Here is a 21,477-nt window from a genome sequence, read left to right as displayed (position 1 = left end):
ACAGAGATCGGAAGGAGGATGTAGCTGGTGCGTGTGGGTGTAGAGCACCTGAAACAGTCACGAAAAGACAAGAGTCATGGATACATAAATCATACTACCTGGTAGGATCCTTTCCTTGCTCTGTGTGCAGAGAAATGGACTTTCAGGAAGGCAAAGCAAAACAAACAAAAAAAAAAGACAGCTGGTCTTTGCAACAAAATATTACAGGCTGTGACACCATGTCAGAAATAGGACAGCAATAGGATTTACAAAAGTGGCAGTCATCTGTGAGAGGAAGCTCCCACGATCTGGCTGCTGGCTGGCTGGATAATCACTTTCTAGGTACACTGTTGTGCTAAGGGGAAGAGAATTAAGATGATGATGGTAGGAGAAACAAGAGTGTTATTATTATTTTTTTTTCTTTACAACTTTCTCAACAGAGGTGGGGACCACTGCGCACTGAATTTATACCTTCCTCTGTGAGCTGCTGCTTCTCACTCATCCTTCACAGACCCTCTGGGTCTGCAGTCTGTGGACCTGAAGGAGAATAGACAACATAAGAAAATGAGTCCATATTTGCTGGACGTGGTGGAGCACTTGAGAATGACTTATAACTGTATTCTTTGGCCATTAGTCTGTGTGACAAAAAGTAAAATGAAATAAATGGAAGATCTCTCTAAAAATATAGATGGCACAGACAGGGGAACCAAGAGGGAAACACAAGATTTTTGTATGCAGGAGTTTCAAGTTCATCCTTGAGCAATGAAGCCACCTTTGGTTTCCAAACCGTGGACGTATGACGCCAGACCACCCTGATGGGCCAGATGGAAAGAGCTCTGCCAGACAGGAACCAGCACAAAGCAAAGAAGAGGCAAAACCAAACTCGAATTTCCACCCTCTCCTCTTGACGAACCGGGGGTAATTGGGTTCTTTGCAAGTCAGGAGGTCTCTGCTGAGCAGTGAATTCACATTACATAGTCCCAAAGTTTTGGATGGGATCCCTACAAAACAAATCAAATGTGCAGGACAGAGAGAACCAGATGATTTAATCTGGGTTGTAGGAAGGGTGAGTGAGATAGAGGTGATTGAGCAGCATCAAAGGGTGACAATCAATTTGAATTTCCTTAGAAGTGATGTTGATGCCCGTGTTGCTTCTCCCTGTGCTTTTTCTTTAATTAAATACCGAATGTTCCGTTAGTAGTTGGAATAACACACTGTTCTTGGGGAAAAGAAAATGCAAGTAATCCCTTTATCTGCTAAAATAGATGATTTCTAGTAGATTAAACAATGGCCTTTCAGCTACCAGAGCATAGTTCAGGCCATAATTGAAGTCCTCTCCTTGGCCTCTCCTCGGTCCCTCGCAGCCAGTAGCCCGTAGAGCCCCATCATCAGAGATAACCTCAGTGACTCTTGTCTGCAGTGAGTGTTTCTCCAGATGAGGAGATTAGGCAGAGATAAAGCATATTACCTGAAAATAATAAGTGATTACGGTCCCGGACTGTCTCTCCACATTCATTTCATGCTGGTTAACCCTTGCAAAACTGGCTGCTGCCAGGGTTGTAGGTCTTGAAAGAAGTGGGGGAGGTGAGGGAGGGCTTCTCATGTCTGAGCAGAAATAAAAAGGAGATTTTTTTCCCTTTGTTTCCTTTTTTTTTTTTTTCTCTGGGTGGGAGTTCCTGGGCATGGCAGGAGGCACTCGCTGTGCCATGCAGTGTGTGTGTGTGGTGCCATCGTCCTCTGCCTCCCCGTGCTGCTCAGCTTCAAGCCGTGAGGTCTTAAAACTCCCCTGCAAGCCAGCTGCCATTTCCTTGGTAGCAGAGTAGAAAAATACTTTTTTGGATACCCGCACACGAGGACTGTATTTACTCTGCTGCATCAAACAGGAGCAGGCCGTGGGCTCCGCCAGTGACCTGCAGTAGTCCATGCTGTTAAATTATTAGCGTGGGCCAGGCTTGTTTTGGGGTTAGCAGTACTCTCCCCTGCCCTGGCAGGGCTCACAGGCTGTTATTTTCTCGGTGGGCAGTTTCCACGGGACCAGTCTGCCATGGGCAGTGCTGGCTGGGGTGTGTGGATGTGAGCTCAGGGCCCTTCAGTTGGGTTCAGGCCAAAGAACAGCCCCTGATGATTTTTCTACCATAGATGTTGTCATGACTTGACAGTGTGAAACCATTTATGATTTCTGTATTCATTCATCAACAGGAGATCCAGAGAAATAGAAAAAAAAAAAAAAATAAAAACAAACAAACAAACAAAAAGGTTTTAATAGCAAATTGGCTTAATGTCTAGGAGGGAAATAAAAAAAAAAGAGAATATTGTGGTTTTCTAGAAATTCAGGTTGCTTGCCCAGGCAGTGGAGAGAAGAAATGTAAAAGGAAACTCAGATTGCAGAAATGCCTTGAAATCTGCCTATGGGGCATTGCTATTGTTGTCACTGCTGGGAGTAAGCCCCTGCGCTGCGGAAAATAAACATCCTGATGGGAAGATCTTTTCCTTGGTCCCCTTGCAAATATTAGAGGTGAAGTCCTGGCCTTGTTCAAGTCACTGGGAATATTATTAATGCCTTCACGAGGGCCACCGCCGCCTCCTGTGTTTCTTTCACAAGAGGCGCCTTCCCAGCTCGCGTGCCATTACAGCATCCTCCGTCTGTCATCGGGCTGGACCCTGTGAGTGAGGGACGAGCGGCTTCATCCTTCTTCCTCGAAACGCTTCATCAGCCGCTCCCTTGAAAACTGTAAATAAAGGCCGCTGGGGATAGCTTTTCTGCTTGACCCCTCACCTGAAATGAAAATAAAGGTGGCTGGATTTCATCCTGACGCGCAGCTCCTTCCCAGGCTGGCTCTTTCCCGTCGCTGTTGACAGTTCCCTGCCAAGCCCCACGGTTACCTTTGATTTTGCCGTAATGACATCTCGGTACTTAGGATGGCTCTGGGCTCGTAATCCTCTCTGCAGCCTTAACCAATTTATGGGGTAACCTGAGCCCAGGCTCTCGCTTCCTCATGATTTCGCCCCTTGTTAACAATCACCGAAGGTATCAACAAACTAGAGCCCGTTGCAGTAACGTGGAAACTCCCTCCCAAATGCAAGGGGTTTGCTTTTTTTCAATGCCCAGAACGGGCAAATATTCACATGCACATCTGCTGTTAACTCTACTCTTAAGCTGCGTGTGCTTGCCACATTAAAACTGCACTACCTTTTATTTTCCCAGCATGTGACACTAAAACAAATGCTGGGTTAGCCATCAGCAGGCAGCTCTCCGAGGAGAGCATAGAGCAGAAGTGAGGATTGAACCAAGCAGGAATTATCTGCAGTTTTGCCACAGATTTGCTTTGTCTCTGAGTGCTTTGTCTTTAAAATCCTTCAAGTCAAAGTCCTTTATCTGCCTGGTGTGTTTAGTGTTAAGGTCTGCTGGGCCATTTTTTTTTTGTTTGTTTGCATAACACCCTTTATAAAAACTCTCTATCTGATTTCTGGAGCACCTACCTGTGCGTGTATAATACAGTTATAAAAGAGCAGCCTCAGCTTCATTGCTGTGAACAACCCTGGAATTAGAGGAGGACACGAGCCCCGGTTCCCCAGCATGTATTAATTGGCTTTTCTAAAGGAAATCTTTGGGGAGATGGTTTACACCGGGGCGGAAGTAGGAGGAGGATCCCCGAGGAAAGCAAACACTTGAGACTTCAAGGTGGGGTGAGTTTGGTGGCACACTTCTCTAATGACCGCCTGATCCAGGAGGTGCCCGCTTCCTAAGCGCAGATCAAAGGCAAAAGGTGACTTCTGAAATGACATGCAACCACCTCTCGCATTGCTTAAATTCTCTCCTCCTGCTAGCGTTTGATCTCACTTTACTTCTCCTGTCACTGGAAGCAGGTGGTTGCTTTATTCTCCCCGACAAGCTTGGCTCAGCTGAACGGCTAATGGACGCAGTGGGAAAGTCTCTGGTTGTGGACCTGGCCCAAACCTTGGTGCACTCAGTGGAAAGGCTCCTCTCAATGTTCTTACTTTTGGACGAGGTCTGGGTTTGGAGGGGTTGTTTTGCCAAACATTAAGAAGTAGATGTGCTTGTACTGCAAGGTGAGACTTGAGAAAAGTCCAGCCAGCTGAAAACCTTCAGCTCCTCCATGCACACGGGCTTACAGGTCGAGAATTTTCCACGACACGCTATGAATGCACAACCCCCTCGTATTTCCTGCTGGCAAGGGCCGGTGCTCGCTATGCTGGGCTCTCTCTGGTGGCTCCACTGCTTGCTGGTGAAAACGTCAGAGCCTTGGCCACAGCGAGGTGACGAACGCGACTGCAGGTGATGGGTGTAAGTCAAGCCAATGTCATATTGTTGGGTTAGATCAGGAGCCTTCCCCAGACTCTGACTTGGCCAGCTATTCCTACGGGCCCGTAACACTCATGTGAGCCTATCTCTAATTTTAACCTTCTCCTTCCAAGGAGAATGAGTAGCAGAATTTACCTAACAGGCAAGCTCTTAACAAAGCCTCGGATATCTGATACACATAATGGTCCCAGAGGCATGTTTACTTTGGACTGAGTGAGTGAGTGAAAACCATTTTGGAAGGGCTTTTTCACCTCCAGCGACTTAACCTAACGAGGAGAAAAGTGATGTGGTTAAAGGGCTATTTAAACAACGGCATTAGCGAGCAGATTTAGGTGCTCCGACAATACATGCGTGTATTTGCCTTACACAGGTGCATAAATATGCATTGATTTCTATCACAGGACACAGAATGCTCCCACATAGCCAGGGAGGAGATTTTAGCAGTCCTCTGCTGATGGATGCTTTTTTTGGGGGGGACCGTGAGCAAGAGGCCGATTGTTTTAGGAAGCTCCAGCAGAATGGCCCCAAGATTTGGGACATCATCAGCGAGTTCACCAGCTGCCCTCGCCTGCTGGGGAGGGGAGCATCTGTGCAATGAGGAATTTGACATTCAGGGCTCATCCTGTAAGAGATTTATGTGATTTCAGTGGCTGGAAGACAGCTACAGGTGCCTTACATTTAGGCAGAAGGGCACTGTTTGTTTCTGGTCACTTGGTGCCATAAATACCTCCAACAATTTATCCGGAAAACCGGAGAGAAGCATGAAATAAACTCCCTGGGAACCCCTCCTGTGCTGGGCTTGCTGCACCGTGACAAAAGTTCATGTTTTCAGACCCAAATGCATGACTGCCCTCATGCTGACAGAACGGGCTGTCAGCACTCATCCCTTGAAGAAGAGTCTCCCCTTTGCACTTTATCTCCTCGCGGTGATAACGCGAATGGAGATGCGCAGATTACGCCCTGCCTCTTTCACGCGATGGGGGTCCTTGCTTGCTGATCGCTTCCCGCTTTCAACATCCTCACGGGGGCAATGAATCTTCTTCCCAGCCCAAAGGGCACCTGTCAAGAGCCGGGCTGACAGGAGGTACGTCCTCCTTGCCACGTCGTCGTCTCGCAGTAAGTTGTCAATAGCTGAGGTGGTTGACCTGAACCTTGCTGGTACCCAGCTCAGCACCTTGCACAACAGCGACACGGGCTTAGCTAGCACTCTTGCCATCTCACGGGTGGAAAAAGACAGCGGGTGGGGGAAGTTAGGGCCGAACTGAGGTGAAATGCATCTCTCTGCTGAGTCCTAGATGTACCTACAGTCCTACCAGGGCCATGAGGCTGAATTTCTGGGGGTACGTAGGTACCTCTGAGCACAGGGAAATGTCCAGCAAGATGCTGGGAAGGAGCTGCATGGATCAGGTACACAAATCTTGCTGCTTTATATTCCAGCTAAGGTCCTTGACTCTAATTTAAACTCCTCTCAGCGAAATTTAAAGGACCTGAGCTCAGCTATCACACACTTGGGCCCTCTGGAGAGCTCACCCAAGGTGCTGTTGGAACATATAATTGCTGCCTTTGACAATCTGGTCCTGGCTGGTGCATTGGCCTTGCTGCAATTTCTTAATATCCACACACATAGCATGATGTGGAGGGGTCAAAAGCACCAACACCCTCTGGAAACCTCCCTGGATTTTTGGGGTGATGAGCGCCTTGAGAAACAGGGGCGCTTCCAGTCAGTTGCCTCCTTTTGGTATCTAGTCCTGGAAATCTCAGATGTCACCTTTATGGAGTACGGTGAAAATAAATCCCTTATTTAACAGCAGTTTTCTCCTGCAGGTGTTTATAAGGCAGTGCTGGTCCTCTGCTGAGCTGGGCAGCCAGATGTACAGCCAGCACCCATGCAGGGTCCAACAAACCCTCCTCAATGGGCTGCTCTTAGGGCAGGGAAGCTTTCGAAAGCATATCGAAAATGTTCATCTGGGGAAAGGTGGGGAGGAAAAGGCAAAAGCTGCCTGCTCAAACAGCTGCTGGCCAAGCGCCCCCATGGCAGTGATCCCCACTGCTTCGTGTGTGCATGAGCTCGTGGTGGTTAATGCAGCAGGGAAGGCACAACTCCAGCGTGTGTGAAGCCAGCACGATATTCCCAAGTCCTGCGGTCGGACCTGTCCCTCCTGGTGCATCTTGTGTGCTGAGATGTGTGTGGGGGGTGCCGGGGGAAGGATGCGATGTGGGAGCATCCTTCTGCCAAGTGCCTTTGTACTGGGGTCATGGAGACATCTGGGGCCACTTCAGGGAACTGGTATTGTGGGAGGAGTAATGGCACTACAGCCCACAGGCATCTGTGAAAGAAGTTAAAAAAGAAGTCTGTTATGTGTAAAAACACTTTAAAAAAAATGCATATGGCTGGTTTACTTTTTCTCCATATCTGAATTAGCAACCAGGAGGCAGATAAGCTCGCTCAGAGGTAGGGGAAGATGAGAGCTGGGAGTTTGGTTCCCACCCACTTCTAATTGGGATCCTGTTGGTAATTATCAGCCCCATCGTTTGGTATTAGGGAAGAAGAAATGGGAAGCTGAACAGCAATAGCGGGCTGCTCCTGCATGACCTATGCTGGCAAAATGCCTTTTAATTTCATGTGAACTGTGCCTGCGAGAAGGCGGAAGGATCAAGCCATCATCAAGGAAGATTAGGGTTTGGAGCCAGCTTTTGGAAATTGTCTCCTATCTCAGTAATGAATCAGACACCTTAGGTGAAATTTGGATCCTACTGAATAAGCATTTTGGGTTTTTGAGTTTAGCAGGGCCAGGATTTTGCTAATGACTTCAAATATATCCAAACACCGGCGTGCCTGGAGCTTGGAGCTGGTTGCTAATGTTATATCCTAAAATTGTATCTCATTTATATGAGTCAGGTTGGACCTGACTCCGCTCCCCCTGTAACCCATGGGAGTTCGGCTGCTGAGTTAAAGATGATGGGGCTGCCCCTCCTTTACCATCAGACTTTGCAGAATGCTGAAATTTTAAAAGTGACTCATTTAATTTATGTCGTTCCTGATAATTTAGAGTGCAGATTTGGTTTTATTTACATCAGAAACAGGATTCGTTTTCCCTGCCTTGGAAGGAAGACACTCTCGAGAGCTTACTGATAGTTGTGTGTTTGACTTTAAGGCAGAAGTTTGTTCCTAATTAATTGAATAAGTGCTTTAATCCCTGGCCTGAGGGCTTCCCATAGAGCATTAGCTGTATTAAGAAGGAAATGGAGTGTAATCCCTTTAATATAAGCACAGGAGCATACGAGAGTTTCACATTTCTAGAAATAAATTATTTCCTTGTCGTGTTGTTTATTCTAATATTAATTAGCATAAAATACAGTGGGGACAGGGGACAAAGAGCTTCTCCTTCTGACACCAGCGCCGAGGGGCTGGCAGCGCATGACCCTTGCCAGCGCGTTAGCATCCCTCGGCTCCAGTTACGCACTGGTGCATAACAGGTTGCAAAAAGAAACAGCTCTGGAATTCAGCTCATTCCGATGCTGCCTGCAAACCCAGGTCCGTGACCGGCTTTCCTCTGTAGCCAGTGCAGCACAAGCACAGAACAAAAAGGGAATTTCTCTCCCAGTTTCGAGACTTGGGAACCCCTCGGAAATAAGCTCCTGTAGAGCAGGTCCCTCTCTACATCCTTCAGAAGAAATTGTCAGCCAAGGAGCTTTGTTCTCTTTGCTCTCAGCAAATTCAGCCCGGGATCCCGGGGCCGAGATGTCATATTTCTGACTCATGCATCATTGCTGGCACTTACCACTATTTGCATTACTGTGGTGCCAGAGAATCTTGTTCCTGATCTGATAGCCGGGCTCGTGTGTGGCTACAGAAATTGGACTCTTGGATGAGATTCAGCCGAGCAAACCCAGGCTTTCCGAGAAAGCAGCTCATTTCTTCCAAAAGTACACATCCCCACTGGTCACACAAATCAGGCTACAGGAGCCAGGAGGCCAGGAAGGCTCGGCTCAGAGGGAGACATCCTCTTTGTAGACGTCTAAAATTAGTTGAGATTAGTCTTGGATGAGATGGATCAAAGCCTGGTTAATGTTTGACATTTTTAAGAGAGTAATTGGTGCTTTGTGGATGTGGTCTGGTGTTCCTGTCCATCTACAGGATCTCCTGGCCACAAAGTGGGTCCCTTTCTCCCTCCTTTCATCATCTTTACCTCCCACCTGTGCCTTTAGCAGACATGGAGGCCTCAAGGGCTTGCGAAGGGCTTTGCCCCTCTCCTGGCCATGTGTCCCCAGCAGCTGGCTGCAGCTGTAGGAGCAGCTTCCCAGCTTCGACTGTGGGGTGGCTTCTCCTCCAAGGAGCCCTCGCCCCACACGTCATGGGGAACCCAGTCCCACCAAGACCTCCAGAGTTCTGGAGTGTGGGTGCCTCACAAAAGACAGGTTTCCCTTGTCCATGGAAACACTGCAGCCACCAAACGCTGGGGTATCCCATCGTGCATGTACCAAGGCTCCTGTCCTGGGAGGGGACAACCAGCTCCCATCTGGCTGTTGGCTGCTGGTGGTGGGCTGTCGTCATCTCCAGCCTGCATGGTCCCACCAAGCTGAGGGGTCTGGCTCTGTCCCTACTCGTTGCTGGATGGGTACACTTGGCACTGCTGAAGCTGGATGAAGTCAATCGTAGTCTAACTGCCAGTTTGGGGTGTCCTAGAGCCCCAACTGGATCCCCTTGCTCCTGCCAGACCCCACGCCAGGCCCCCAGATATATCCCTCACCCCTTGGGGCGGTGTGGGGGAGAAGATCTGGGACGCTGGTTGTTAACTGAGTGAATTCTGGTCCAGGTGCCTGGGTCACCATGGCGGACGCGATGAGGAAACCCGTGCACTCGAAGGTGAAAAAAGAAAGGGGGTCCCTCCCTCCCTCCCTGCGGTTTGAGTAATGGATTTGCAGTCGGCCAGGCTGGGAGGATAAGAGGAGCTGGTGACAACAGGCTTCTGGGTCCTGGCCCCTGGCAGCCACTTGTCTGGGAAGCCCGGAGAGGGAAACGAGTGAAATGTTGAAAAGAGTAATGAGGATATAAAATAGATTCTTGTACATAATGGATGGCATTGCTGGCAAGGCACGAGGAACCTTCTCTAAGAAGCTGCGTGCTGGTGCAGTTATCGATTCCTTTTTATCGCAGGAGGTGCCTTAAGTATTTCAAGGTTGTCCGAAAACTTCGAAGTTGTACATTTTCCTTTGAAAGCATTTGGCCAGGAAGAGCTGAGGCTCTGGCAGCGTGAGCTGCGGCGCCTGGCTGGTTTTCAGGCAGCTGTGCCCTGCTGCCCCGCAGAGCTCCCCGGTCACAGCCCCAACACGAGGCATGGGAGTGCGGGCCCCGTGGCCAAGCCGCCCCTGCGTGGTGGACGTGCTGGTGTGGCAGTGGGGCTGGCAGTGACCCTTCAGTTACTCCTTTCAATTAGGGCTCATCTCCCCCAGCCCTCTGCCGTGCATTTGTAAATTAGCCCGTTTAATCCTTTAACATAAAAGCAGCTCTGTTGGATCAGCCCGAAGGCCTGTCTCCCCCGCTGCCCTGTCTCCAGCCCATGGTGGATGCCAAGAGAGGAGCACGGGAAGCAGGACGAGCACAGGGTCCTTCTTCCCTAAAACCCTCTCTGTGGTGATTTCTGGTCTTGGGGCTGGTGTTTTCCTCCATAATTTCTCCAATTGCTTCGCAAAATATGTATTGACGTTAGCCAGAGCTTGACTTTAAATCTGTGACGAGCACATGGGAAATGTTACTGAAACATGAGACGGAAACACGTGCTTACTTAACCTGAGTGCCACTGGGGCCCCAGCACTGATCAAAGTATTTCAGCAGCTTTGTATTAGTGCTCTGCCCAGGGGTGAGCGTCCGAGCAGTCAGAGGAGGCTTGAGAAAGGCAGGGGGAAGGTGTTCACTGTGAGGGACCCCCTGGGGCTAGAAGAACCCCAAAGCTCATTGCCAAAAGAGCACAGGGCCTTCCTGGCCACCCTGCTCAGGGCTTGACCAAGCAAGGGGACAGAGGTTGCGCCTAGAAGATCAGCTCCTGAGCTACCAGGAGGCATTTTATGTTTGCGTCACTGCCTTCGAAGACATCCCCCAAATCCTAGCAGCTCCTTGTGTTTGCCTCCTCTCCTTTCAGCCTCCGGTGTCGCTGGGCATGTACAGGAGTTCGTACAAGAGGGACTACAGGTGGTGCGAGGAGAACCAGCCGACCTCCGAGGTGTACACGCAGGTACCGTGGGCTTCTCCTTGCTTCACTCTTCGGCCCCTGGTGCCAGGGACAGCCAGGGGGGCACTGGGTGCCTTCTGCACCAGCAGGGTGCTGGGGCCACATCGGTCCCCACCACCGCGACCCACCGGGTCCCATCAGGCCCCAAAGCCCTTGGCTCCTGTCCCCAGCCCTTCTGTGGGAAATCCCCCTCCAGTAAAAGCATTTGGGGCGGGCTGTGCTAATTACACTCATTAAGTCAGGGCACTAACGACTGCTCGCTGAACCGCACCTAAGCCTTGGACTCCTATTGCTCCCTGTGGGGCTGGTGGAGTGAGTCAGGATCAGACCCATCCCGGTACCGCCCTGAGGAGGGGGGCCTGCATTCGGGACGGAGATGTCTCCGTGCCCTGACACAGGCCTGAGAAGGCTTCTTGGGGGGAAGCTTACGTTGTTCTCCGTCTAACCTCTGCGCGGTGCGAGCGACCCCCTGAGCCATTTAATCTGATTTTCCGCGCTTCGCCTGCCCCGGCCTAATTGCTTGTGGCAGCCCTGTGGGGACAGCTGCGCCTCGCGCCGCGCCGCTGCCGGGAAGTGGCGGGGGGCATGCTCGCCTGCGAACGCGCTTTGGGCTCCTACGCTCGCAGGAGAGGAAGGAAAAGTTCAGGCTGGGGAGGGAGAGTGGGCAACAACAGAGAAATCATTGTGCGAGGGAGCCCTCCAGGGCCGTCTGTGCAGGAGGGTGGTGGTGGTAGGCCTCATCCCGCACGGCAGGACCCAGGCTCCCGGCCACCGCTGCTGTCCTCGTCCCCGCACGGGGGACAGCCTGGGCAGCCCTCTCCTCTCCTCCTTTCTTCCCTGGCTGCCAGCTCCCCTCCTCCTGCCCTCGGGGAGCGCTCTGGCTGCCAGCAGCCTTCATTAGCGGTGTTCTGCTCTTCTCGGGGCTGGCGAGCGCTTCCCAGGGAGCCCAAGCCCCTGGTGGCCCCCAGGAGCTGGGTTAATCCCTGGGGGGGCTGGAGCATGGCGAGAGGTGGTCATGGTTCCCAGTCCATGCACCTCAACTTCTTTACTTTCCCATTTTTTTTATTTTATTACCTTTTGCTTTCTGTGGAGGTCCTGTCAGAGTTGAAAGGAGGAAGCACCTGAGATGTGACCATTTTCATTGGGTTACAGCTCCTTTTGACTCTTCATTGCCCCTCTATTAACTCCCCAGGCCCCCAGAGGAAAGCTGTCCCATGGGGCCATGTGCTGGTGAGGTCCCCGGGAGGCCCAGGTTTCCCTCTTGGACCTGCTCATTAAGTGGATAAAACAATTCTGGATTTTTTTTTTTTTTTTTGTGTATCTGTGAAATTTTGGACGGTTCCCAAGAGAAAGCTGGGGTCCTCCTTGGGTTAAGGCAGAGCACTATCTGGGGTGCCATCTCCACCATGGGCCCCTGGAGGCTCTTATCCCTCTGGAGATGCCTCAGAAGGAGCTTTTGCCGTCTTTGGAGGAGGAAGCCCCCAAATTCAGATGGTTCCCATGGCTCAGCAATCCCCTGCTGCCCTGCTGTCTGCATGATGAAGTCACCATGGGGTGAGTGGTGACAGGGAGAGCCCAAGGGACATTTGGGGCTGAGGGCCAAACAGAACCCTATGGAGGTCCAAAACAAGGGGTCACAGAGGAGCTGGCGGACAAAGGATGGTCCTAGCAGGCCCCAGCAGCCTGGCAGAGCTCACAGCAGGAGTGCCTTTTGCTGAGCCCTTAGGAAGGAGCAGTTGGCTCTGGACAGAGCTGCAGCATGCGGCTGCAAAGACACTGAAGCCAGCAGATCCCCCTGAGCAGCCTCAGCAGCCTTTCCCCACCACGAATCCCCGAGCCATTCCCTCTGCCAGGCCTGGCTCTGTCCCTTCTGCTGGCGAGATCAGTAGGCTTGTAGCCTTCAGCCTCCCCTTCACGGGTCAGGTTCTCCTTGCCAGTGGTTGAGGTGCCGAGACCCCGCAGTCAAGTCATGGGAGCTTCTCCACGATGGGAGGACATGGAGATGTAAAAAAATGGACTACGCTGGTGCCACGAGCCAGAAAATCCTGGTGTGGGATCAGCTGTGGGCTAAGAGCACAACCAGCGAGCTGTGGGCTTGCTGCTGGGCTGTTGCAGGTGATCTCGATGTCCACTTGGGGCCCAGCAAGTCCCAAGCCATAAAAAGGGCAGAAGGAGGCAGCCTGATGTCCTGTGCATTTTTAATGACAGTTGTGGAGCTACTTTGTGTCTGTGCTGTCCCCCAAAGCTGGGGGCAGGTAGCGCTGTTTGACGATGCTTTAGAAATCGTCCCGCTCGCTGGGTCTCCGCTCACATGCCACTTTTCCCTGCAGAAGCTGAAGTTTGCCGATTCCCAGCTGAAAGCCAAGGAGTTCTCTGTGCCTGAGGAACCACGGGTGATGACATACTGCGACAACGTCGGCGGGGAAGGAAGAGGAGTCACCCCTGGGCCTGTGGCTGTGCGAGCGGGGAAGCAAGAAGGCAGTGCCTCCAGTCCCCGAGCATTTCAGCAGGCTCAAGAAGAGCAGCGAAAGCGCTTCGGTTCAGCCCTTCCCCTTGCAGAAAGCTACCTCCCGAGGCCCTACCCCGCCGCCGAGCTGACAGCAACCCGGGCGGAGAGATTGGAGAGGCTGCAGGCTCTCAGCGAGCTGGAAAACGAGCTGCCTTCTTCCCAGCACCTTCTGGCTGCTGCTCGAGCCCCCGGAGCAGCAGGTAATCCCCGCTCGGCTGGCGCCAGCTCTGGCAAGCAGCTGACCGGCCGGATCCAGGCACCCGAGGGGCTGTCTGCGTGCTGCTCTGCCAGCTCAGCTCCCCCTGCCCCTGGGCTGCGCTGGCTGGCCGTGAGGCTTGCAGGCTCCCGAGGAAGCAGGGTTGGGTTAGCAGGGTACCCGAGGCATCAGCACCGCAAAGTCTTCAGGGGTTTTGTCTTTTCTCTCCTTTGGGAGGGAGGGGGATGCGGTTAACCCTGCGATGCAGGTGGTGAGCAAAAGGATTTGGTGAGGCAAAAGGACTTCACGATGAGCAGGGTTCAGGTGGTTCTGCTCCAGGTGCCTGTCTGGCAGCAGACGCAGCAAAGGGGCTGATGATAGCCAGTCCTCGGCACCCCAGTTCATGGCTTGCTTGCGTGGCTTAAAATGCTGATGGAAATCAGTGCTAAGACATCAGGAAAAGAGAATCAGTGCCCACCATCCCTGCCCAACCTTCCCAAAGCAGCAGAGATTTCCTCTGAGCTCCTAGGGCAGCACTGCTTGGTGATGCTCCAGCACCAGACAGAAGCAGGGAAGTCCTTGCTGCACCCTGAGCTCTCCTCCCCCACTGTGGGATCTCTCTGGATCAGCCCAGTGGTGCAGTATTCCCTGCAAAGTCCTTCCCTTTCGTGCCCTGACCTTCTGCAAAGGGTCTCAGCTCCTTTTAGCACTCCAGAGCGCCGTGGAGACAGCACGGCTCCTTCCACTTGCTTCACGTCACCATAAATCTTTTCCCCACTGGCATTATGAACCAAATCAATTCCAAACTGATGCAACGCAGCAAAGCCCTGCTGAAGCGAACGAGTCTCCCCTGATTTATGCCAGCTGAGGCTCCAACTTGCCGTTGTTTGTTTGCCTGCTCCCACCCAAGGGTAGGGTTTGGGTAATTGATGCTGCTTCCATCTAATGCACCGTCTTCTTCTCCCGTCTCTCAGGGATGTTGCGGCGCAGGCAGAAGCTGGATCCGGGCTGGGGCACCTACCAGCACTTCATGCTGGAAACGGGCCGGGCAAAGCAACTCGAGGCTCAGCAGAACAAGAACATGCTCCTGGGCTCCTCTGTTTTGGTGGAAGGTCAGCTGGGGCAGCTGCTCCTCGTGGGTGTCTTGTGGCCTCCAGCCTGGTTTTGGGTTCTTTTAATTTCATGCAGAAAGAGACTGAGGAAGGTGAAGGGAAGGTGAATAAGATGGGAAGTGCCTGCAGAGTTCCCATAACCATCCACCTGTTGGTGGGGAGAGGCAGGGCAAGGAAAAACAGTTTTCTTCCAGAAAAGGCTGGGGCATTGGAAACATCACCTCTCTCATCCCCCTCTCCATATGGGCCACGCCAGAAATGTCTGGGGTCGGTAGCAATTTGTGCATCCTCCCTGCCTAGCTGTGAGAGGTGGGCAGTGGATTTTCTGCAGGTGGATCTGCTTGGTCAGAAAGACACATACAGCAGATAGGAGATGACACCCTTCAAACCAGCTCCTGCATGGATATTGGGGGTGAGAGCAGAGCAGATGTGATGGTCCTCACTTGGGGGCTGCCCTCCCTGGCTACCTCCCCTCTGCCTGCTGTGCTCTGGCAAGGGGCTGAGCTGCTGCCCCTTTTCCAAGTTCCTGTGGTTTCTGCACAAATGGTGACCCTCCAGCAGCAGGCCTGCAGCCCGGGAGCACAGGATTTCCACAAACCTCTTTTATTTGGGGTCACTCACACATGTATTTCCACGCACACAACCAAAGACACAAGTGAGGGAACAGAGCCCTGCGTGACTGCCCAGAGTTCAGCCTAAAATCAGTGTCTGTGCATCCTCTTGTGGTAATGCTGCACAGGAGGGGCTGTGCATTTATTTATTCTGCAGAGGTTAAGCAGACCTCTTCCTTGGTTTAATCCTGATTAAATAAAACAGGGATGCATTGCTCTGGCTTGATAAAAGAGGAAAATCTAGACAGTAGGAGAAAATATATAGATGCTGACCAGTCGGTGTCCAGATGAAAGCAGGATATCATTTCTAGATCTGCCTTGCATACTCTCCATTGTGCTCAAGAGGCCATAGGAAATGAGGGCTTGATAATCTCATGGGCCCTTGGCTTCTCAGGGAGGCAATTCTTGTGTTTCCCCTTGACTAACCCTTGTTCCTCATCAGTCGTGGGAGCCCTAGGGGGAGCACCAAGAGCATGAAGTGACGATGAAGCTGAGAAGGAAGGGGAACAGGCAGGCTGCAGGGTACAAAGAGATAGAGATCCCCAAATCTTTCAATTATTTGGACTCTCCTTCACTAGAGTGCTTTGACCTTGACCGGAGAAGTACCTACACCACGGACTTCCAGCGCTGGCCTGCAGCCCGCGATGGATGTTGCAAAGCAAATAAGAATCTGTCGCACGTTTTCCCTGAAGACGAGCACTTCCAGCAGTAAGGGGCACCCGGGTGGGAGCAGCGGGTGACCAGGGGGACTGGGGACAGGGTAAGAGTAGGGAAGGGAGATTCTGGAGCCGGACGGGGTTGGAAGGTGTTTCTCAAGCGTATTTCTCCGTGTCCACGTTATGCAATGAGTTCAAATTAATTCCCTCGGGGCCGAAGCCTTCCCCAAGGCTCAGCATTTTCTTGAAAAGTTTTGTAAGTACGAGCTGGGAAACTCCTCCAGGGACAACCTCAGACACGTCCCCTTGGGAAGAAGGAGCCGAGACCCCTGTGGGACAGGGGCAGGGAGGCACAAATCAACATTTCAGCACCTGGGCTTCCCCTGGGAAAGCGCGCTCTCAAATCAGACAGGGCAGGAGCTGTTTGCGACGTGACTCATCTGCGCACTATGAACAAACAGGCAGAAACTGCTCCTGAGCTCTCATTTCTCACCAGAACGGCAATTCCTCCCCGCTGCCTCATCCCCCCGCCTCCCCCTAGCAAACACGTTTCAGCTTCGTGTTGAAGCCTCGATTTTGATCTGCGGTCCTGGTGTTAGGTGTGGGCTGGAGCCCGAGCTTGTGCAACGGTTGATCGAGGTGGGCGACTGGTCCCAACGACAGCCGGTCCCGATGGACACAGGCTGTTCTTCTCCCCGTGCCATCGGCACGTGCTTTCTGGTGCTCCAAATGGTTTTAACGCTGGGTGGCCAAGCAGAAAGGGAGGCAGGACCCTGTCTGGGTGCACAAGGCAAAGGACGGAAACCCACTTCTCACCCTTTCTCCATCTTCTCCGCAGGAACCACTGGGTATCCGAGTACAAGGACAACTACAGCATTTTCTTGCATAGGCTGAACCGGGCGGCTCAAGAGCCCACCACGGGGCTGTGCTCTGCCTTGAAGCCCCGCAGGCTGTCCTCCCAGACTGGAATTGCACTGGGCACAGCCCCGTAAGCCACAGTGAGTGCCAGGATTACCACGTTTGCAGGGAAAGCTGGGAGTAATTGTGGGATTTCGGGGGCTGAGGCAGTGGGAAAAAGCATCAACAGTCGTAAAGCCTGAGACAAAATGGTAAGTGCTTTACTGCTGGAATGTTCTTCTGAGCAGCAGCTTTTTCTGGGCTCCTGAAAAGCGATTTTCAAACCAGTCGCCTTAATAGGATCTTACTAGGAGACTTTTTTACACGAGGGTGGTCAGACACTGGAGATGATAACGCAAGGCCTCATCTAGCTGGCCCTGCTCTCAGCAGGCTGGACCAGGACACGTACGTTATTTTATGATTTTCTGAATGATTTTAGGATGTGTCACCTATGCTATTCTGTGATTGCAGCTCCTTGGCTCTCCAAACTCTGTGATACTGTCCACCGGAGACCCTGGAAGCCTGGAAACCTCTCTTCCAAAACCCCCATTACTGCATACTTTTTAAGGGTTCAGCAGAAACTTTTTTACACAAATATCTTCACTGAAATCTCACAAGAAACCTGAGCTTTTATTGTTGTCAGAAAAAGGGATTTTTTGAACGATGCAGGTTACAGAGCTAAAGCCACCCAGCCAGTTTCCATTCATATACTCTAAATAAAAATTGCCAGTAAACTTTGCCTTACTGCAAGAAGTTATTTTAAAACCACTGTGTTATTATAGTCTTAAAAGTCTTGTGTATATTATCCAGGGCAGCCAGTGCTGATTTTTACCGTGCTTTTTTTGGGTTTAGGGAGATTTCTAGGGTTTCTGGACGGAGCAGGGCTGCTGCCAGCCTGAAGGTGGCATTGCAGAGCTGCGGATCCCCTGGAAGCTGCAGGAAAGGGCAGGTGGCCCTGGACAGGACCGATCCTGCCCATCAGTGTCACCTTGGTGCTCTGCCTTGGGGTCTTCTGCACTGCCACCAAAACTGGCCTGCAGTGGATGGTGTAGAGACCTCCCTCCCCAGTACCTAAAACGTGCTGCTTTTAATGAGACATCCTTATGGTGCTCAGGGATAAGCAAGTCATTCCTAACGGATGCTGCCAAAATATCAAAAGAGAGCGATAATGCCAGCCAAAAACCTCTCTTACGGTAATATTGAGCATACCTGGACCAGGAGCTGGTGGTGATGGACTATGCAGACACAGCAGCACGCTGCTCCCTGCCCCAAGGGGTTTATCAGCATAGGGAATCACCTCTCCTGGATACCTTACATCGCCTTATCAGCATAAGGAATCACATTTTCCTCGTACTCCGCAGGTGTTTCACCCCATCACCACTCCCTGGCGACAAATTTTGCCATTACCTTGCCGCAGGACCCTAGGAGAGCCACGTGCATGGCTGCAGGAGGAGAAGCTTTGGGGGATGCTCAGCCGTGGGATGTTCCTGACCCTGTCAGTGCAGCGCTGGGTATCGTAGGGCTTTCCACAGCAGCTGTGTATGGTGGGCGGAATTTGGAGGGCAGAAGCAATGAAACTGCCTTTAAAAGGGGGAGAAATAATATTTGCCTACATCAGGCTGCAGAGGAGACAGCTGTCCAGCTTCCCTGGGGAACGGGACCCTGCGAATAGAAGTGCTCTTAGTGGGCCGTGCACTTTTGCACCAGTTAAAACAAATCCCACAGTCTCACTGATTTGTTTCTCTTATGAAAGAAATGCCATTTTCCTGCCCCCCCAAGCTGGAGTCAGGCTCCTCAGACCCGCTGACATTGCTCCACTGCGACGCTCTGTTAGGCGGAGGGGCTGTGGTGCGGCGAATGATGTATATAAGGTAATTTCAAGTCATCTTCATGAGGAACAAATATGCTGCTAATTGCTGATCAGCATGGGCAGCCACGGTGGAAACAAATGGCCGAGACGTAAGATATGTTTGCAGTACGGCCATCCGAGCACTAACGGAGATGTTCCATCAGGCAGAGGGATGCCGGATTTGCTGATGTGGTCCTTAACGGTGTGCTTGTCTGCAGCAAAGGTGAGAAAGGGCACCAGCCCGCACCAGGGCATCCTGCAAGGTCTTCTTCTGGGTCTTCTGGTGCGTGGCACCTTCCCTCCGCAGGTTATTCCTCCTCTCCTGGGAGCTGGGGGACAGGCAGGCAAATCACTCCTCGGGAGAGAAATACAGAACCGCTGCTCCGGCCACGAAGGATCCTGCCCATTTGTCTCCCTAGAACCACATTTATTTCCTTTCCTACCTTTGTTTCTCATCACCCCTTCCCAATATTGTCCCGTCTGATGTTGGCAGCTGTTCCTCTTAATGATTTATTTATTTTTCTCCCACTCCCTGCTATGGAAACAGATGGCTCCGAGCCAGCGCCAGCACACGAGTAGGTAGGCAGCAGTCAGCACAGTGCAAAGCATGGCTCCAGCAAACCCTCGCACTGCTCTGGGAGGTCACGGCTGCTTTGTGGCGGTGACAATCGGGCTGCATGCAAATATATTCAAAGTACAGAAGGGAGCAGCCACAGGGACTGCTTCCCTGTCTCCCTGGTGCCCCAGTGATGATGCTTCCATCAGCCTTGTGGATGGAGCCACTTCATGTGAGTGACACAGGCTTAAAATGGAAGAGTGCTGGGGCTGAAAAGAGGTGAGCAGCTGCAGTGAATGCCGGAATTACCTCAGCACCAGCCCTTTTCAGTCCTTTTCTGCACAGCCCTGAATTAGCTGCAGAGAACAGCACCAGATAACACTGGCCGTGAGCTCCACGGGATTCAAAGAGGGATGAAGTGTTTGTATGGGAAGTGTTCCCTCTTAGGACGCTTCGTTGATCCTACCACAGGCTGCACAACCCAGTGAGTGCAATTTGCAGGTTTTCTCCCCGGTGCATGCCTAACTTCAGAGAAAATAAGTTTCCAGGAGGGCTGCGGTGATGCTTTTTGCACGAGTGCCTTAGTGCCATCTCCTGGGTGGAAGGGGAAATTCTCCCTTAGGAGGTGCGACCCGTGCCCCAAACACCTGCTGGGGCCGGGCTGTGCAGGTTGTAGGTAGTGGGGTGTGAGAGCGTGGCATCGGGGTGCCACACGGCGCCCCATCCCCTTAAATGCTCGGTACGTTTCTTCCCTAAGCTGCGTAACGGGGATGGCTGCGCAGGGAAAAGGATGCCCTGGGTCCTTCCCTTCTCATCACCACGAACTGCCACGTAGCGTTTTTAATTTTGTCTTTTATGTTTCCAAGCATACAAGAACAAACCGAAGGTTGAACTTTGTTCATCCTTTATGAGAGAATCCATTCAAAATGATCAGAGGGTAGCCCGGTAATTACTGTTTCCCTACTTGTAATCTTTCTAGACCTCACTGCAGATTCCCTCCCTGGTCATTAGAGGTGTAAAATGTGCTCGTTGAACAGTTCAATGAATTACACAGTGCTGAAAGCCTGCCTAAAATCTGTCTGTGGCCGTGCTGGTCCCTACTACAGAACATCTCCTTCACCATGGGGTGATCAAATCCCCCGGTGCATTCGGTGGTGTCTGAAGCTTACAGGGGAGCAGCAGGAATCCCACTGCAGCAGCCTCACCAAAGCTTCCTGGGAAGAGCGTGGTTAGGAAGAGCTAATGGTCGGTGACAGAACAGGCATAAAATTTCAGAGGTGTTTGTACAAACAGAATTAGGAGCAGAAGCGAACCCAGCAGAGCTAAACCAGTGTTCGGGATCTCGCACGGCTTTGGTGGTCGTGCCCTGGATCGCCGAGCAGAAGTGCGTCCCCGAAGGGGACTCCTCCAACACAGCATCTCTTCATTGCAAGATTAAGGCTTGCTGTGTGCTTATAGCTAATGGGTGTTTGAGAGTGGTGTTGGAACAGGTTCTTCACGTCTTGTTTTACAACGTAGTGGTCACGGAGCAGCTGGGAAATGCCCTCCTGCAGCGGGGGCTGAAATGCTGCAACCAGGTCTGCACCTGTCCGGGGCTCGGCCACCAACCCCAGGAGCTATGGGCAAAGGGAAGGAGCCAACGTGCCCAGTAACACATTTCAGCAAAGCAGGACTTCCATCAAAGCTTTGGGAGTAGCGCAGTTTTAATAAATCTTTCTTGAGCCAATGATGGAGCTTGAAAGAGATGGAGAGATGAGAAAGAAGAGAGAAAGGCTTGTTGTGAAGATACCAATGACATGGCAGCTGAGAACAAAAGCCGCTCCTCCCAGTTTTCTCAAAATCAAGTCTTTTCCCTTCCAACCAGCCTCAGCTGGCCTCCTGCCTGTTTTCATGCTGCTTCTCCATGTGGCAGCCCGGTGGTGTCTGCTGGGCCTGGATGCGGGACTCAACTCACAGAAAATCACAAGCACCTGAGTTGTCTTCACTGCCTTTATTTGAGCTCGCCTAAATGAAGAGAGGTTCTTTTAAATGAAGAGAGGTTCTTCACTTGGGTTAAAAACCAAATGAATCATCCAGCAGAAACCGAAAGAGAATGCGTTATCGAGCAGGAGTGACGCCGTTTATTGTGTACACATCGCCCTGACGCAGCCACAAGGTAAAATAAAAATGAGTTTACGGTTATAAATAGCTACGTGATGATCACCGGCACTGCAAACGCAACTGCTTGGCCTGTGCTTGGCTCAGGGGCAGGGACCAAACCCTTTGCCTCGTTTTTGTGTTCTCTCTCCTTTGGAAGACCACGCACACGGCTGCGTTGGGCTTGGCACCGTGGCGTTGCGGTCGGGTTGGGCGCTGCTCGCTGGATTTGCTGACCGTGCCTCCATCAGATATCAGCTCCCGGAATTTTCCATTGATTTTTTTTTTTTAAATTGGAAACTGCATTTTCTGTGATATTAAAGTTTTGATTTTTCCAGTATTTTTTTTTTCAATTCTCCTTTGATGACATCAAAATTAAGCATTTCACCCCAGATCGTGCAGCCTTTGTAAGACATAAGCCA

General features: G+C 51.6%; 1 protein-coding gene across 2 annotated transcripts; it reads left to right on the top strand.

Moving 5' to 3' along the window:
• The first annotated feature begins 8,732 nt into the window (after window positions 1–8,732).
• On the top strand, window positions 8,733–17,222 carry LOC106033904 (uncharacterized). 2 transcript variants are annotated; one of them, XM_048048408.2, is made up of 8 exons: window positions 8,733–8,922; window positions 9,121–9,170; window positions 10,444–10,536; window positions 12,864–13,242; window positions 14,213–14,350; window positions 15,540–15,669; window positions 16,456–16,615; window positions 16,986–17,222. In XM_048048408.2, the coding sequence occupies exons 1-7, from the start codon at window positions 8,736–8,738 to the stop codon at window positions 16,607–16,609; spliced, it is 1,131 nt and encodes a 376-aa protein (XP_047904365.2). In that variant the 5' UTR covers window positions 8,733–8,735; the 3' UTR covers window positions 16,610–16,615; window positions 16,986–17,222. The 2 variants fall into 2 exon arrangements, with proteins under 2 accessions (XP_047904365.2, XP_066851649.1); XM_066995548.1 differs by having other exon boundaries at window positions 8,735–9,170.
• Window positions 17,223–21,477: the final 4,255 nt, after the last annotated feature.

Source organism: Anser cygnoides, chromosome 4 (assembly GCF_040182565.1).
Source record: "Anser cygnoides isolate HZ-2024a breed goose chromosome 4, Taihu_goose_T2T_genome, whole genome shotgun sequence".
NCBI classification, from domain to species: Eukaryota; Metazoa; Chordata; class Aves; order Anseriformes; family Anatidae; genus Anser; species Anser cygnoides.
Note: the sequence above shows the minus strand (reverse complement) of the source record. Positions and strands in the feature narration are given on the sequence as shown.